The sequence below is a fragment of the Perca flavescens genome, chromosome 15 (assembly GCF_004354835.1).
Source record: "Perca flavescens isolate YP-PL-M2 chromosome 15, PFLA_1.0, whole genome shotgun sequence".
Lineage (NCBI taxonomy): Eukaryota > Metazoa > Chordata > Actinopteri > Perciformes > Percidae > Perca > Perca flavescens.
Window position 1 is genome coordinate 17,566,339 of NC_041345.1, and position 17,335 is coordinate 17,583,673.

Sequence of the window (17,335 nt, forward strand, 5' to 3'; positions counted from 1 at the left end):
CAAGGTCCCATTGGCCAGGGAGTCGGATCCCCACTTCCTAGGATTCAAAAGAAAAAACAGTGGAAAGCTTGATAGCCACTCTGCTGGTTTTGGGGTCTGGTTGGACTGGCGAGATCTGAATGACCTCTGTATCAGAACAGGAGTGTCACTGGAGTGGGTGCGGTCTGACTCTGGGACTGTGATGGTCTCAGAGGACATTATAACTGACCCTCACACTGCCGTCAAGGCAACAGCCACATATGGTCACAGTCACCTGCTAACATCTGCCGGTGCCCGGCGAACTCTGATGGATTTACACCAACATCAACAACAACACTGGACCGGACTGAATCTTCAGGGGAAACTTGCATGTCTTCCCTTTGCTGATCACTCTGTGTCTCAATCATTCCTCAAGAACTCTGCACTCTATGAGGAAATTCTCACATTCACAGTAAAAGCTAGATTACAAGTTCTCCCTACCAGACTCAACCTCTCTATCTGGTTTTCAACAACTCAGATCCCTCATTGCTTGCATCACACCTCAGAACATATCACTGAAACTCTGTCTCACATCCTAAATGGTTGCCATGCCTACAAAGGAATCTACATAGCACGTCATGACAGAATAGTAGACCTCATAGTGAAAGACATATCAAACCATTTCCCTCTCTCAGTAAGAATGTACAAACATTCTCAGGTAAAACCATCCATGTTCCCCCACTACAGTAGTAATCCTAGCACTCTCTTATACCTGGTGGCCAATACACCGGATGTAGTTATTATCAATGAGGAGTCCAGGGAGGTGCATATTTTAGAGGTAGGCTGCAGCTTTGATTCCAGCATAGAGGAGTCTTTCTACACCAAGGTAGTTAAATACCAACCACTCCTAAACACCATCTCAGAGCTAGGTTATAGGTGCCCACTACTAGTTTTCATATTTGGTAGCCTAGGAAACACACACAGGCTGGTAGTAAGAGGGCTGCAGCAACTTGGAATGGCCAAAAAAAGGGCGAAACGGCTTGCAAAGTACTGCGCCATATCTGCTATTATTGGCAGCCGCCACATATGGTGGAAACGCTGCTACTTATATCCTTAAGAACTGAGTACTGTGCTACCTATATCCTCGAGAAGTGAGTTTTGCGCTTGTAAGTGATATTGTAAAAATATGCTGCGTGCCACTGGTCCATGAGTTGTGTCTTGTATTGTACTGCATCTGTAATATTTGTGTCCCTGTACTATTTTTCTTTATGTGGACATAAATAAATGGTTAAAATGTGTATGCTTGTGCGTGTGTGCTGTTCTGCTTGGGGTTAGCCCAGGCCTCGGTCTTTCTTACAGCTTCACAGTTTCACAGTTTTAGCATCAGCAAGCCTCTGTAGCTTAGGTGACACATTTCCCATGGAGTCCAGGTCATCGTCACATTTGCCCACTCTGCAGGCCATAAATACCAACCACTTTTCCTTATTGGATTGTCTTTATGTTCTCTGTCCTGGCTACAGGGTGACATGTTATAGTGAGTTTTCTATGTTTGATTTGGATGTTACAGGCATAGGTAACAGAGAGAAAATAACTCAATCACTTGTACTTTCCAAGCTAAGTGTCCTCGACTGTGCCACGCATGCTTATGAGTTGCATAATTGGATATTTTGAATTCTTCTTTAATGACAAATGTATCACTGGGCAGAAAAGCAACTTTCCCACAGATAAGCAAACAACAAGCTGTGCACAATGTTCTCATAACCCAAGGGCAGCTTCACATTCATCTGCATTCCTTCATGACCTTGAGAAAAAGTCTCACCTGTACCACAGCCAAGCCTAGTTACAAGTAGCATGAAAAACACATACCAACCATAAATAAACATGCGTTTTTGTTTGAGTATGAACGTGAGGTTTGTGTTTCGTCTTGCCTTTATGTTTCTTTTAGGCGGGTAGAAATAAGAAAGGAAAGTGTCAATCCAGTAAAATCAATGTTGAGGTTAAATTACCATTGAAGTGTCTTATAAATTAGACCTAGCAAACACATTTAAAGTCTTTGCCTACCTTATTTAGTTCAAGTGTACCTGCACTTTAAGGCTCACACACTAAAGTGACAGTGTGCATCGTAACTATTACTGATGTAAATTATGAGAGGATGAAGTGCGCAGTTGATATATTTATGTTTTATGTGTGTCATGTTTAATTATTACTGTAATGTTATTAGTTGAAGTCATCATAAGAACTATCCAACTGAAAGTAAATGTTTGTGTGCCTGCAACGATAAGCTGTCACTTGAACGCACCACTTTCCAGCTGACTTGCTTGCAGCTCTCATTGGCTTCCAGTGCGGAGCGTCAGTGCAGGGGGCCGGCCCAAGCGAGGAGTTTATTGTCAGGAATGTGTAGGAGCACTCAAACTAATTTGCCGCACCGACTGTAGTGCCACACTCCCGCAGGGCAGCATCCTCTTGTTTTGGGACGCACTGGATTTTCTCCCGGTGGTTTGACACAGCAGCTGTTAGCTCTTACTGACCATTTTATCATGCGAGTTTTTAGTTGAGAAATTCGTATTTGTTGTGTGTTTATTGGAAGAAAATTGCTTCAATTCACGCGCGACTCCAATGCTAGATTCAGCAAAGATGAGCAAAAACGGAATGGTGACAAAAATCCACACGAGGATAAGATCTGACCCGTTCACAGCCAATTACGATCTGGTCGGCAGAGAACTTCTGGGCAGGTGAGTTTTGTTTGTTGTTTCCAGCATTCGTTGATGGGAAAACTTAATCCGTGTGCTGACTTTGCTCGTGGGCTGTCGGAATGGCATTTGCAACTATATCTTGATGAGTGTATGTCAATCTGGTTATTATATTCGATTTGCTCTCTGCACGTGAAAGCGTGTTAATTGAACATGTCCAATCCCGCATTCCATCCCGAGGAAAGGAGCCAACGGAGACGCGCTTATGGCACACGCAATGGTAATGCGTTTTTTTAGGTTTGTGAAAAGTTGAGTTGGAGTTGGACAGTAATGACTTATGTGTAGACGCTGGAGACCATAACGTTCTGTAAGATAAGGAGGGAATTAAAGCGAAGTTTGCACATGTCTACACATTGTTATTATGATTGCCATCTAAAGGGTGAACACATATTTTACTCTGGGTTGGAAACTCCATAAACTCCGGTGTAATTGTTTCTGTCCATGCGCACTTATGTGGTCTATGAGATCCTACTGCATGTGGTGGTGAAAATGTAAACTTCTTCATGCGCTCACCTTAAGTATTAGTTTGGAGTCACATTAGTGATGATTTGGAGAAGTAAAGTGACAAAACTTACATCAAGGCCAATGAGAGAACCGTATATAAAAACACAAGGTGACCACCTACTACTAATGTCTCCTGGAGACAGTGTGTGTGTGTATATACTATGCTAAATGTAAATCAGAACTCATGTGGTATATAGACCTGTTCACCTGTTTTCCCAGGAGATGCAGGGTCTGCTACTTTTCTCATTCTCTCTTCAGCCAAATGCATTTTGTGGGTCAAACTCACTGATGTGTGGCTCCCAGAAACGGTAGTGCACATCCCAGCAGTATTTAAGTGGGGATTCCCCAATGTGCCAGACAATAATGACTTTCCTCAAAAAGCATTCTGGATTAGCACAGGGAGCTGCAGTTGACTCTTTGGGTTTCACTTAACCTGACAGCTGTTTGATTGCCATCTGTGCCAATTCTGCATCTGTCTCTTAAACTCCCAATTTTTACTGTAAGTTTGCTTCTCTGAAGAGAGTGGTTGGACAGCCTAAATAAAGAGTCAGTTGGTAGCAGCCAGTTTTCCTTGTCAGACACCCTGGGACATCCTGGGACAGCAGCCAGGACCTATGGGGGGGGATTGGCTTTAGGCTGCCTATGAAGTGTAGCAGCCTCTAAAAGCCCCCTTTCCCTCATACCTCAACCCTTCATCCTCTTTCCCTCTTCTTCCCATGAGTCTAACCCAACAACATCCTGAGATCAGGCCTCATAATCGCATTATGTGCAGGAATGTATGCTGGCAGATCAGCCATATAGTCTGTACATTAGGAGGGATGTTGACCGTATTAAAATTTGTAGGTACCTGAGTTGAATTCTTCCGCTAAATGCATCTTTAGCAATAAGCCTTGTTTTCAAAACCCTTCCATGCTAGGTAACTAGGACTACAGTTGAAAATTAGCCGACTGGCTAACACTGGCACATTTAAAGAAATGTTGATTAATGTGCATTGTCCTAATCAAATAAATCTAAATCTCATCAAGTTTTGAATTCTGAATTGTCGTCTACTGCAAAACTGTGCACAAAAATATGTCAACAGCCAACTCAAAAGCAGAAAAAGGAACTCGTATTGTGTGTCGGCCTGTCTGTGAAGCAGGCAAATGAGAGCTGTGAGAGCTGTCATTTCTCATTGCACTTCAGACATGAGTCAGTGCCCCGCTGAGGGAGACAAAACGCAGACTCCACAGGAAACCAACTTCTCAATCAAATTATCACCATCTCCAGTGCTGGAGAGGGGTTAGTTTTAGGTGACTCACTAAAGTTGATGGTTGATGACAGAGTGGTTTCAGACAGATTCTACTGACGATAACCCTGCAAATGAGCTGTTTGATCTGCATAAATTGTGTTTAGTGTCAGTCAAGATTTTTTGTACTGTAACACAGCATGCAAAAAAAGGAACTTAATGTGTAGTATATTACATTAAAGCACTGACGTTATGCATAACCAGGAGATTCAGTGCATCTGCCTAGTGACGTGGCAGAGTGTGAACGTAGCCGGTGTTTACTAACCTCTGACCTGTTGTCAGCCTTTGAAAAGGCCTCCTGGTGCTCCTTTCCACGGCCAGCGGTCATTCCTTTTCACTCCATGTGTAGTTCCCAGTCCACAGCGAGCTGCTCTGAACTTGGCTAATTAACGATGAAAAGGCTCTAACGGGTTTTGCCTTTTCACTCTGAACAATGAGTCGTCACCATTCTGAGAGACTGTGGGGGAAAAGAGAAGGAACAGGCCTCACAACAGCCGGGGCGGTAGCCAAAACAGAACCCAGTTCTGGCCAGAACAGTTGCTGTTTTTGGTCCGCAGCACAGTGGGCTTGGAGTAACGTTGTGTGGGAAAGTGACCGGCACCATGCTGACTGGACCTTTCTGACTTGGCCACTTCATTTAGATTCTGCTCAGTTCAGTCATCTTTTCATTTATCCCTAAGCCCTCTGCAGCCTGTACAGTATTGTGCAGCTCATTAAAGCATTGAGATGTTAATTGGACGTCGATGCTGAGGTTACAGTGTCCATTTTGGCATGCTGCTTAGGCTCCAACCTGACTGTAACAGCAGTGACCCCCCCTGCCTGGCCTACCCAGCCGCGGTCTGGTGGGTGGTCCTGGTCTCGGGGCTGCTGTGTCAGCCGACTGGTCAGCTTTTGTGCGATTGTCAAAGGAGGAGCAGGCTCTGGCCGAGGGTCTGGGCGGAGGTGTCGACACAATCCCATTTGTCCCTGCTGCTGTCAGCTGTGAAGAAAGGGAAGTGGACAAGGCCTCGTTATCAGCCTGGGAGGGACGGTTAGTGATTGTGCTCGACTTGACACAGAGAGGCAATTCTGCACACATCGGACATCCTGCCCACACCCACAACTGACCCTTAACACCTCCTTTGAATCAATCAATGTATATGCAGAAAAATGAATGCTGGTGATGAGGTTGTACAAGTGGATGTTCTTTTTTTTTCCAATCTTGTGTTTACTAGTGACATCCAGCAACCGAGCTGTTGCATCTTTGTTTTTGCTTGACCTTAGCCTTATCATGTCCCTGCCCACTATTCAGCAGCTCTTGCCAAAACTGTCAGCCTTATCTGCCTCCTGTCAGACTCTCCTGAAGGCTAGAGGAAGAGGAGAAGAAAGGGGGAAATCTCAAATGAATGTCTAATGACGCCTCCTCGGCTGAGCATATCAGTGTTTAATAGCTTTGGCTATATTTTCAAATGATGCCATTCTTCTTATCTCTAAACTGTTCTTTAACCTCGCCTACATTGTTGCACTCGTGGCCGGTTGGCGGTTTTTTTTCCACATGCCTTGCACTGTAATCTAGGTTTCACCTCATAGCAGTTTAACTGTCATAAGTATGTCCAGTAATTTTAGCTTTTCATTCTCTGCAGTTTTCAATGACCTAAATTTAATCCAGTGGTCCCGTTGGCTACTTGGATGCAGAACTGTACTATCTCTACACATACACAATATATTTGAAAAACCAATAATGTGGTTGTGATTATTCTGTCTCCTCACTAATCTCTCTCTCTCTCCGCTGTTTGTTTCCCAGGGGAAAGTTTGCGGTGGTAAAAAAGTGCATTGAGAAGGCAACAGGGAAGCAGTGGGCTGCCAAGTTTCTGCGAAAGCGACGGAAGGGTGAGGACTGCCGCATGGACATCTTAAATGAGATCGCCGTGCTGGAGTCAGCCAAGGCAAACCCCTACGTGGTTGCTCTGCATGAGGTCTACGAAACCAACAACGAAATCATCCTCGTTCTGGAGTGGTAAGACAATACTGTAGACTTTACAGAAGTCAAATGTTTACTGAAAAAAAACAGCTTTGTCTGTCACTCCAAAGTTTGTTTAAACTCTCACACACCCTTTCACTGCCGCTGATCTTGGAAGAAAAATGATGGCGGTAATCTAAATGGCCTTATAAACTTTTCTCACTTATCAGTGTTTGAGCCATGCCAGGAAAAATGGGGATAAAATGATTAGGCTATCAATCATAGGGGAGATGAAAATCCTTTAATCATCACTTACTGCAAACTTTCCATGACTGGAGTTTTTTTTTTTTTTCTCATGTAGCATGTCTGAGGGATTTGGGGACACTAAACTGGCTTCGAGAAATCTCCCTAACCCATTTTATTAATTTCTACTTAATAAGCAACAATGTTTGAGTTTGGGGAAACCTCACATCACATCTCACATACACGTCATGCAACATCCTGCATTGTGCACAACCTAAATGTTAATGCATTGGTGTTTTCGTGGGAATTGTCAGCTTTTATCTATCAGTCTGATCTGTGAATCAGTCCTGGCTTCGAGTTATCTGCTGGTTGCTGAGGTTAGCCTACAGCTGCATGTCCCTTAAGTCTTTCTCACCTCAAAAAAAACAAAACACGCACACACACACGTGTGAAATGCATAGCCCTTGCACTATTGTGACATGAACTCAGCCTTAAATGGAAATTCTCTCTCTCTCTGTGGTTAGTTGCTCGTCTCGTAGCCTCGACACCTCAGTTTCTTGTTATGCGAAATGGCTGTCAGGAACTGTCACTTTAAATACAAACGTGACAGAACTGCACCGAGCTCACCGTGTAAAAATAACGATATTGAGCTACAAATGAGTCAGTTTACACCCCACTGTGAGAACGTATTGCTCTGTAGTCTAGACTCAACATGCAGGTGAGGTGCCCGGCAGCTGGGACGAGCGGCTTGCTCAGTGACCCAGCACGGTCACCCCGGCTGTCTGGCTCCGGTCTGTTGTTGTTGGGTGTTAAATGACATGATGCATATCCAGTAAGTGTTCTCTGACTGCTCTAATGATGGCCTCTAATTAGGATTTGGAAAGGACACTTAGCATCTTAATTACCTTGCTCGCCTCATTACAGGGAGATAACACGGGGCAATTACACTTGAACCATGTTCCCCTGACCCTGTTCCTGAACTGCTCGCTGCTCAGGCAGGAAGCCCTCCCCTCCCCAGTCCTCGGTAGTCATCCCCACCCTAGACATGGAATGCCTCCTCAGAACAAAGATCTCTCTGTGGGGGGGGGGGGCTCTGACCTCTGACTGAAGTGTGAAAGGGGAAGTAGCACCACAGTTCACCCCTGCATGCCTGCAGAGAAAACATAGCAGGAGGTCAGTCTGCACTGGTCCACAGTTCCTCTTTGGTTTCCAAATGGAGTTGAACTGGGAGTCTTTTGAGCATAAGATCAAGCAGCCTGCACATGCACAATATTTTAGCACTTAAAGGGCTGAGTTTTTAAATGTCAGCTGCTGCTTTTGTCAGTTATAATCTATTGTTTTTCCTTAACCCACGCTGTTGTCAAACTGTCTGACCTCAGCATGAGTTTTGAGAATTGCAAACCATTCTCCATTTCCTGTGGGTTTAAATGTAAGCAGCAAGCGAGGCTCTTTAAAGTAGCACATGCCACTACGCTGGTATAAAGTGTTGTGCACACATATGTGCACACAATTCTCGTAGCCACAACCACATCCTTGGTAATGTCAGAGAAATGGAAGCGAGAAGTTGAATTCTAATCATCGTTGAGCGTGCGTCATTTCTACAGAAAGCGTAATGACTTGTTTGAGGAAGGACCACTTTGATCAAAAGTGAAGGTGCATCACTTTAATTGTGCACAGTAGTTATTCTTCCTGGAGAATTCATCACCGTGATTCATGGTTTATTTCTTGCTTCTCTACATATATGACAGTATCCTGTGTTTAAAAAAAAAAAAAAAAAGTGATAAGCCCATATCTGCTTATGCTAAACGCATGACAACCCCAGGAAATACAGCCCTTTTTAAATGTAGGCAAGTTCAGAAGTGTATCATTTGTTTAAAATCATTGATACTTTTACAACTTAACTTTCAGCATCACGTCTAATCATTCATGCATTTTCCCCTCATACTGGTGTTTATTTATACTCCTAATGGCATATTTTAGAAAGAATACATATTTTTAACGATGGGATTCCTCTTACTGTGGCATGAAATCATTGCCCTGTTTATTTCCTTGCCCTTTAACATACAGTAACTCAGATCGCTAATGACCTCACTGGGCTTTAATCGGACTTAACTGGAGTACAAGCGCTGTCCAAAAACTTCAGCCAACGGGCTTGAGATAAGTGGTTGACTGGGTTCTATTAAGGTGACGTCGATGAGCGCCAGGCTTGGGGGCCAGCCAATAAGGGCTTGGACCAGATAGCTTCTCCTTCAGTGCTTAAAGAAGGTTGACTTGGTTCAACATAAAAAAAGGGAAATGCTTAATATGTTCTCAGCTTGTCTTGTTGTGTAGCTCCTCTGTGCCATTACTCGTGTTTGCTGCAGATATTTTTTTTTCTTGCAGCTCTGTGCAGGGGAGGATGTCTCCTACACACTAAAGTAGTGTATACATTAACTCTCTTGGAAGGAGGGAGAGCGAGGGGACAGTATTTAGACTTTAGGGGAAGTATCAGATCATTCCTAAGTGCTTGGCCAGAATGTGTGCAGTCTGTTGAATTTAAACAATGGTCTTTATCAAGATTTTAAATCCTCTCAGGCGCTCTGCTGACAGCTTAATGAAGCTATTGAAACACTTTGTCATGTCAAGCATGTAATGGTTCAGACAGGTATGGTAATAGTTGAAGTCCATGTTAAGTTGGCAGATTTAAAGCTATAGTGCGTAGTTTCTGTAACCCTTAATTCTAAGTAATGACAACAAAACAATCGCCGCATCCACATGATAAGCCTTCTGTGATCGCGACACAGTTGCTAGTAACCAAGGAGGACACTGAGGATTAAAAACAACATGATGGACTCTTCAGAATAGGTAATTATCTTCACTCGAGATTCTGTGCACGAAAGTTGCTGGACGACACTAGTTTCTGAACATAGCCATACTGACAAATGCAGAGAGAGTTGTGTAGAGCTGATGGTCTTAATTAGCTTTGTAGCAACTCATTTGGCGATGGCTTGACTGTAATGGATGTTCATTAATATCGAAAAGTTATGCACTGAAGATTTAACCCTTGTGTTGCCTTCCCGTCAACCTTGAAAGAAACACTTATTTTTTCGACGTTTTTGAGGCCTTTTTTTCACAGTTTGTTTTTGCTTTTTCCAATGTTTTTAATTGTAAAATTTTTCTTCTAAACATGTTCAGCGCTTATTTCTACGTCCCATATTTTCTGATATAAAACAAAAATTGAAAATGGGTCAATTTGACCCAAAGTCAAAACAAGGGTTCAAGTTTATTTTGCTTTTAGCTTTTAGTTTTTTCTGTTGCAATTTTCAACAATATAATCAAAAGCGTCCGTCAAACCACACTTGTTTGTCTTTCATTTGTTCCCCGAAATGAAAAAAAACTAACACCAAGCTTGCTGCATAATATACATGTGCTGATCAATGTAAACAGTTAAGTGCAGTTTCATTGTGTCTCTCCACTGCTGTTTGCAACCAGCGGGGTAGGTGGCAGGTCAAGTATTCTGTGCAAAAAAAGATTATACAGACCAATGACGGATATCCTCAAAATCCCCCAAAACACGGGTGCTATTTTCACAGCTGAGGATAGTAAAGAATGCGCAGTTAGGAAGCTAACAGGGGATTGGCCGATGCTGGTTATGTAACAGTCGTGCCCAGGGCCTGGTCACACAGTTTTCCTCTGAAGATGAAAAGCATGTGTGCCATCTAAATCCCCCACACATGGTTCTTGTTCTTTTTGGGTTAACTGTCAGCTTCAGGCATTGATCTGACTGATGGAGCATCCAACGTAAATCCACCATGTCTCCACTTTACTTAACGTTGTTACACAAGCGCAGCAAGACCAGGCAGGACTATTCCTTCCACAAAAATATGAGAAGTCACGGTTGAGTTGTCTAATTACTAAATTCCAAAAAAGGCTAATCCTTACATGTAAGTTGTTATGGGTCGAACAAGCAAAAAACTATGCTGGCTGAGGCTCATACAGTATCTACTTACCACCTTGACCCTACCTTTTGGAAAATGTTTAGGCTTTTATTAGTTGGCCAGTGTTTGCTTCTGTATCCACTGTTTTCATTTAGTAAGTTAACCTGCAGCATATCAGGCTGTATAAGACCTTATCTAAACCTGCTGTAAACGGATAGGACCTTTCTTATCTCCAGTAATATTCATGAGAACGAGAAGGTGCAAGCAGAGGCAGGGAACCAAAAATTATATTGATTCATGTTGGACTCGCATGCATGTGTAGATGTGGATGGACTTTGTTCCGTGTGTGTGTGTGTGTGTGTGTGTGTGTGTGTGTGTGTGTGTGTGTGTGTGTGTGTGTGTGTGTGTGTGTGTGTGTGTGTGTGTGTGTGTGTGTGTGTGTGTGTGTGTGTGTGTGTGTGTGTGTGTGTGTGTGTGTGTGTGTGTGTGTGTGTGTGTGTGTGTGTGTGTGTGTGTGTGTGTGTGTGTGTGTGTGTGTGTGTGTGTGTGTGTGTGTGTGTGTGTGTGTGTGTGTGTGTGTGTGTAAGTCAGCCAAGCTAAACTCCACTGGGTGGCTGCACAGTTTTTTTTTCTTTTCCTCATCTTATCCTTGTTTTGTTTTCTCAGTTTTCCTTCCTGTGCTTTCCTTCCAGCGCTGCCGGTGGTGAAATCTTCAACCAATGTGTTGCTGATAGCGATGAGGCCTTCACTGAGAAAGATGTAATCCGGCTGGCCAAGCAGATCCTGAATGGAGTGGCCTTCCTACATCGGAACAATGTGGTGCATCTGGATCTGAAAGTAAGTCCAATGAAAGATTACGGGACAATATAGGACAGTCTATTCCCTCGAGTGGCAGACTGAGGGAGATATGGTTTCTGTTATGCAACCTTGACTCATTCAGTATGTCATGACCCTGTTCCCACGAGGAATCAGTTGATAAAGGAACCTGACTGAGCTATCATGTTTTCTTTCATGGCCCCTACGCATCTTGTAAATTAACCAAGTATCTGGTTTCTCATTACACACGTTACACAACTCCTTTTAAAAGTGAATGAACATTCGGCTAGTCTGACCTAGAATTAATCGCAGTTGGACGTAAACTCCAGTATTTGAACACACAACCCATGGAGCCATGTCAGTGGTTGGCAGTGATATCCTACCAGTTTTCAGTCTCATCTGAGACAGAAAACAGAAATCTTCAACAGCAGAAATCTTCAATAGAAGTAGTAACTGCAGGGGCGCATCCAAATTATTGTCAATTTTTGAAAGTTTTTTCAAAAATTAAAATATCTTAATATGAATCCAACATATTGTTAGCAAATATAAATTCCCACTGATGATAGGCTTACTGGCCTAGAAGGTAGTCACTAAGAGAGCCATCCACAGATGCACACATTACACATTATATCCTAAGGATTCACTGTGTATGTTTAACATTAAAAGATGATTTATAAAATCATGCCGACAATTATTTTAATAGCTTAGTATTCTATGCAAAAAAAGTATGTATGTTTATGTATAAAGGCTTTAGGCCGCCTTATATTGTAGGCCTAGTTTAATATGCAAATTCATTATATACAATATGTGGAAGGGGGTCCCTGCTCCGTCTCTCTTTCAGTTAAGGGGTCCTTGGTTTAAAAAAACGTTGAAGACCCCTGGCAAACCATACCCCAAATCTTCTTGGAACCAGTTACATCAACTGCTTTGGCTCATTCACATTGCCCTGTAATTAATTACCTCAGATGCCCCACCTTCTCAAATAAACATTATGTAACATACCTCTGTCTAATCTGTGTGTGTCCTCTCCAGCCCCAGAACATCTTGCTGACCTCTGCTAGACCTCTGGGGGACATTCGCATTGTGGACTTTGGTTTATCCAGACGCATGGACAAAATCATAGAAGTCCGGGAGATCCTGGGTACCCCAGAGTATGTTGGTGAGTCCTGCTTTCAGCCCTTAAATACCCAGAATCACCTGTGTCTTTTCAATGTGAGTGCCATTTATCATGACTAATTGGGGCAATGTGTTTCTGTTGCAGCACCAGAGATCCTGAACTATGAACCCATTAGCACTGCAACGGACATGTGGTAAGTGTGCTACAGTAGTCAATGTGACTATTTCCACTCATTTAAGTGGATGCCATGCAGAATTCGTTTAGTTTGATTTACTTCTCAGAATAAAGACATTCAGGACGGTGACATCACCTCCCTAACATGCAAAGCCAGTCTAGACCTTTGACCACAAGATCATCTGTGCTTCATACTTGCAGTTAATGACTAGACAGCGCAGTGGAAGACAGACAAAAATGTTGTGGGTCGCAAAGCAGATTCTGTAACCATCAAACATGACAAATTCCCTCATAACTTCCTTCCCTTTCTTACTCCCTCCCTGCTAGGAGTATCGGGGTCCTGACCTATGTCATGCTGACGGGCGAGTCTCCTTTTCTTGGTGACGAAAAGCAGCAGACATTCCTCAACATCTCCCAAGTCAACGTAGACTACTCGCAGGACACGTTTGAGGGGATCTCCTCCCTGGCTGTTGACTTCATCAAGTCCTTGTTGGTTAAAAACCCCAGGTGAGGCCGTTTACCGTAAAAGTTAAGATATAATCAAATGTTCTGATTATGGCTAAAACAAAAAAGTTTCCATCAGCATCGCTTTGAGCTGATTTACACACCAAGGATGTGAGTCAGGTTCACACCCGCACACAAGTACATCCACAAGCGTCTAAATGAGTGTATGTGGTAACAAGATTTGCGTCACTTAGGTAAGACATCGTTTCCTTTATTGCAAATGGTGGCTGTAAACTCACCTCATTTATAATAAAAAAAAAGAATTTTTAGGTCAGTATCTTTTGAGTTTTGACATTACACCAAACACTGATGTATCTGCTTTGTGTGTCACTATGATGAAGAAAGAATAGTTCAGCTAAGGTAATTTTCATGGGAAGCTATGTAACCATATCTCTGAACTAATTCTGATTGACAGCTCCAAAACTGAGCCCATACTTTGTCACCACAATTTGTTGATGAAAAGTAGCAGCAGCCTCTGTCTCACATCCAGAGCCATAATCTCCAGTCAGTATAGTTTCATTGCAGCAGATTACTGGTAGCGTTGGAAAAAGTAGAAGATTCCTCAGTGTTTGAATAATCGGCACTGGATGGAGGGGAAAAAATCTTGAGAGCAAAGAAAGTGCTTTTCTTTGTGGTTTTCCAAACCAAATGTTGAAAAGGAATATGGCAGACGTCTGCAAGAGAACGGATTGAGGGAATCGTAAACTCCAGGCAATCGGTCGGTTATGTAAACTCTTTGGGAATTTTCACTCATCCGCAGTGTTATTGTGTTTGTGTGTACAGGAAGAGAGCCACTGCAGAAGAATGCCTCAACCACCCCTGGCTGAACTCACTCCCCCATCCCAATTCCCACCCGCACCTCCACACCAGGTCGGCCTCCTCCCTGGACGAGCCAGAGATGAGCCAGTCGGAGTCAGAGCCCGAGAGCCCGGTTCCCTCCCCCGAGCTGGACTTGATCGGTTCGTACCTCACGTGTCCGGGCCAGGGTGGGCTGAAGACAGGCCGTGACACCTTCTCCTTCAGCGAGCCCCCCTTTCCCACGCGGCCTGAGATAAAGCAGGAACTGATCTGCTGAACGATGTTTCGCCTGGTGGAGAGAGACTGAGCAAATTCAAACTCCACGGAGCAGATACTGAAAGCCAGTGAGCCTGCAGCTTCTTGGTCTTGATCTGACTCAGGCCCATGCTATATGGATGCTGTATGCCTGCTACTGGCTGCTTCTACTGCTGTGAGCTGAGCTGTGTGTAGTTTAATACCTCTGCATGTGTTTGAATATTACACGCTTCCCCGTGCTGATTGATGGTTGTACGGAAGGAATGTGAGCGGAATAAAGATGCAGGAGAAAGGAGTGAAGACATATAAAGGATTTTTGTCACAGGACTGCACTGCTGCCTTAAAAGTGACAGGGCCTAGCTTAGCACTGTGGCTAGTTCACCCCTGCACGAACACGGATTTCTCTTTTTACCCAATTAGCCTTTTGAACTGGGTTTCAGAGAAGAGGCAGCCTTGGGAAATGACTTCACTCGCTGCGTGCTCTCATGAAAACAAGTTATGCTTCAGCTGACCCAGACATATCTTCTGTGATGAGTTTTGTTGAAGGGTTTTGACAGATGGTTGTACTTAACAATAAGAATTAAAGTAAAGGACAGACCCTACGCTGAAGCCAGACGATTCTACTGTTTTATGTGTTTATTTATGCGTGTTTGTTCTACCACTTCACCCCCTTAAACACACAAAACCGCATCAACGCCTGAGTTTAAGATGGAAATAGTAGCATTTTTTTTTTTTTCAAGGACAATCTTAAGCACTTTTTATTTAGTTATTGGACTTCCATGTTATAGTAAAAAACCAAAGGCTATTCAAGCACAGTCAGCTGTCACACAATGTACTGTACATATTAAACATTTTCCACCACACACCGGTTTTTTCACATTACCTTTTTATTTACAAAGTGCCACTTTTTTGACCTCACTTCTGTGTTAATATTAGTTTTTTCTGTTTTGGCTATTGCACAAGTGGTGTTTTTTTTTTTGTTACTTAACTGCGAGGTTGCCACAAGATTTAAGGCTCTTAAAATATTGTGAAAATATCAGTTGTGGAAAGAGGGAATGGCAGGAGTTAAAAGCAACACATCAGTTTTGTTATGACTATTGTAATTGATGAACAATGAACATGGTCAACTGAAGATTCGTATAAATATGTGATGTTTGCCTTCAAATGCTCGGGAGCAGAGAAATTAAAGTATTTCTGAAAGTACTGACATGTATATTGTGAGTTAGTATTAAGATTAATCTGTAAATTAATTTTTTATGTTTTGTTTTTTTTATACCAGTGTATGAATGTTAACATCATTATATCATGTTTTAATTTGAATGTTAACTTTTACTTATTTGTTTTCTGCTCATGAATTTAGGCAGGTTTGCACTTGTCCTTGTGGACTTTATGTCAAAATTAATAAATGTTGATGGTATGCATTGCAAAATGTAACAAAGAAAAATACAGGTGCATTTTGTATCAAACTCTCCTACTTGTGTGTGATTGTTTTTATAGCAACAGCAAATGTAATATTTAGCAGCATTACTTTATTTTCCAAGCAGTCGACTTAGCTTGTTACTTTCTAATTAAATTTAAGGGTTCAGTTACATCCAAACAGTGAACAAATAAAAGAGCTGTACATTTTTACTCATACCGGCATGGCTTTAGCAAAGCCTGTCTACGGAAAGCCTTTTCACTCCCTATTCAGCCCCGTTGTACCCAATGTGGTTGCAGTTCCACCAGAGTTCCACGGCAGGTGATTAAAGGCAAAATTAATGGGACACTATGGAGCTAGATGGCTAAATTTGTCTCTTTTGTCTGATTGTCATTGAGAAATGTCAATTTAAATAGTTAATTTCAGTTAATTTTAAATAATAGAAATAGTTTTTGCAAGTTCAACATTGATTATAGGTTGAATTTGAAGTAGGACTACTTATGTCCTTTTGATTTCTTACAGGTTGAGTCGTTGTTGCCCATAACACGCTAGCATTCTGCTAATGAATGCTGATTGGTCAGTGAAGGACTGATTACGATCAGAGATCCCGTTTGACGGCATCCAAAGCAAAACCAGAATGTCAGAGTGAATATTTCGGCGTGGCCTTTAAAACATTAGCAAACCTCTTTCTAGCATGTGTATTGACGGGGAGAGCCTAACCTGTCAGCTGTGTTGTCGATGTCTCGAGAGAAAAAAGGAAGTGAGTCAGAGCTTGCCGTAAAGCAGTATCTCTGGCTGTGTATGACGTCATTGACATTTTATAAAAGGCTTTTTAGAACAAAAAGCCACTTTAAAAAAATGTAACACCCAACAGTGTGTATTTTCTTAGCCTCCCCTTTCGAAAACTTATATCCTGAGAAAAGTCGATTTTGAGGGGTATAGCTCCATAGAGTCCCATTCATTCTGCACGCGCCTGTGAGCGCCCCAAGTGGAACTCTGGTAGAACTGCAACCAGTTCAGATGCCGGAAGTATCGACAGAGTGAAACTTCTTCCCTTATTAGAAATTCTTTGGCTCTAGGCGTGGTGGTCAAACACATAGAAAGACAGTATATAAACTGGACCAACAGATCCCGTTGCTCTGGACGGAGACCAGTGGAGGATATTAGAAGCACTTTTCCGGTGAGCGCTGAGCATTACTGCAACAGACAGTATATAAGTTACTGCGCAGCCTCCAACTGAGAGACGTAAATGTGACGTGAGCAACCTGTATGAAAGTTGTAGGTCTTCTGGTAGCTGTGCCAAGAGAAATCTCAATCATTCCCAATCTGGCAGAGACGGAGAGCGTAGGTATATGTAAGGAGATAACATAGGCACAGGCTAATTATAGCTAACTAAAATGCTAGTTAACATTAATAATTAAACTTAAACAGCTAATGTAAGTCGAAACTGCCTGCGAGCTTCTCCTGTACTATACGGTAATTCCTCTACTATGCAACAGTAAGTCGCGTGGTTATGACACAATCGTTAGCCTATTTTTACAAAAACGTCTGCTACGGAGCCATAACGTGAGATACAAGTTAATGGAGCCTTTTATACATTGTCGTGTTTCTTTAGAAATAAACAATGGACAAATAAAGTCTTTAACGCTTCAGATGTA

The 17,335-nt window shown here is 42.6% G+C and overlaps 1 protein-coding gene across 1 annotated transcript; it reads left to right on the forward strand.

Moving 5' to 3' along the window:
- Positions 1 to 2,345: 2,345 nt before the first annotated feature.
- Positions 2,346 to 15,726, forward strand: stk17al (serine/threonine kinase 17a like). The gene is made up of 7 exons (XM_028598512.1): positions 2,346 to 2,690; positions 6,281 to 6,493; positions 11,289 to 11,433; positions 12,445 to 12,571; positions 12,674 to 12,722; positions 13,031 to 13,210; positions 13,991 to 15,726. Exons 1-7 carry the CDS (start codon positions 2,575 to 2,577, stop codon positions 14,280 to 14,282), a joined length of 1,122 nt encoding a protein of 373 aa, XP_028454313.1. The 5' UTR covers positions 2,346 to 2,574; the 3' UTR covers positions 14,283 to 15,726.
- Positions 15,727 to 17,335: the final 1,609 nt, after the last annotated feature.

Coding starts and splice junctions, on each gene's coding strand:
- stk17al (XM_028598512.1), top strand. CDS start 2,575: ATGCTAGATTCAGCAAAGATGAGCAAAAACGGAATGGTGACAAAAATC. Junction 6,494..11,288: donor ATCATCCTCGTTCTGGAGTG/GTAAGACAATAC, acceptor CTTTCCTTCCAG/CGCTGCCGGTGGTGAAATCT. Junction 13,211..13,990: donor TTGTTGGTTAAAAACCCCAG/GTGAGGCCGTTT, acceptor TTGTGTGTACAG/GAAGAGAGCCACTGCAGAAG.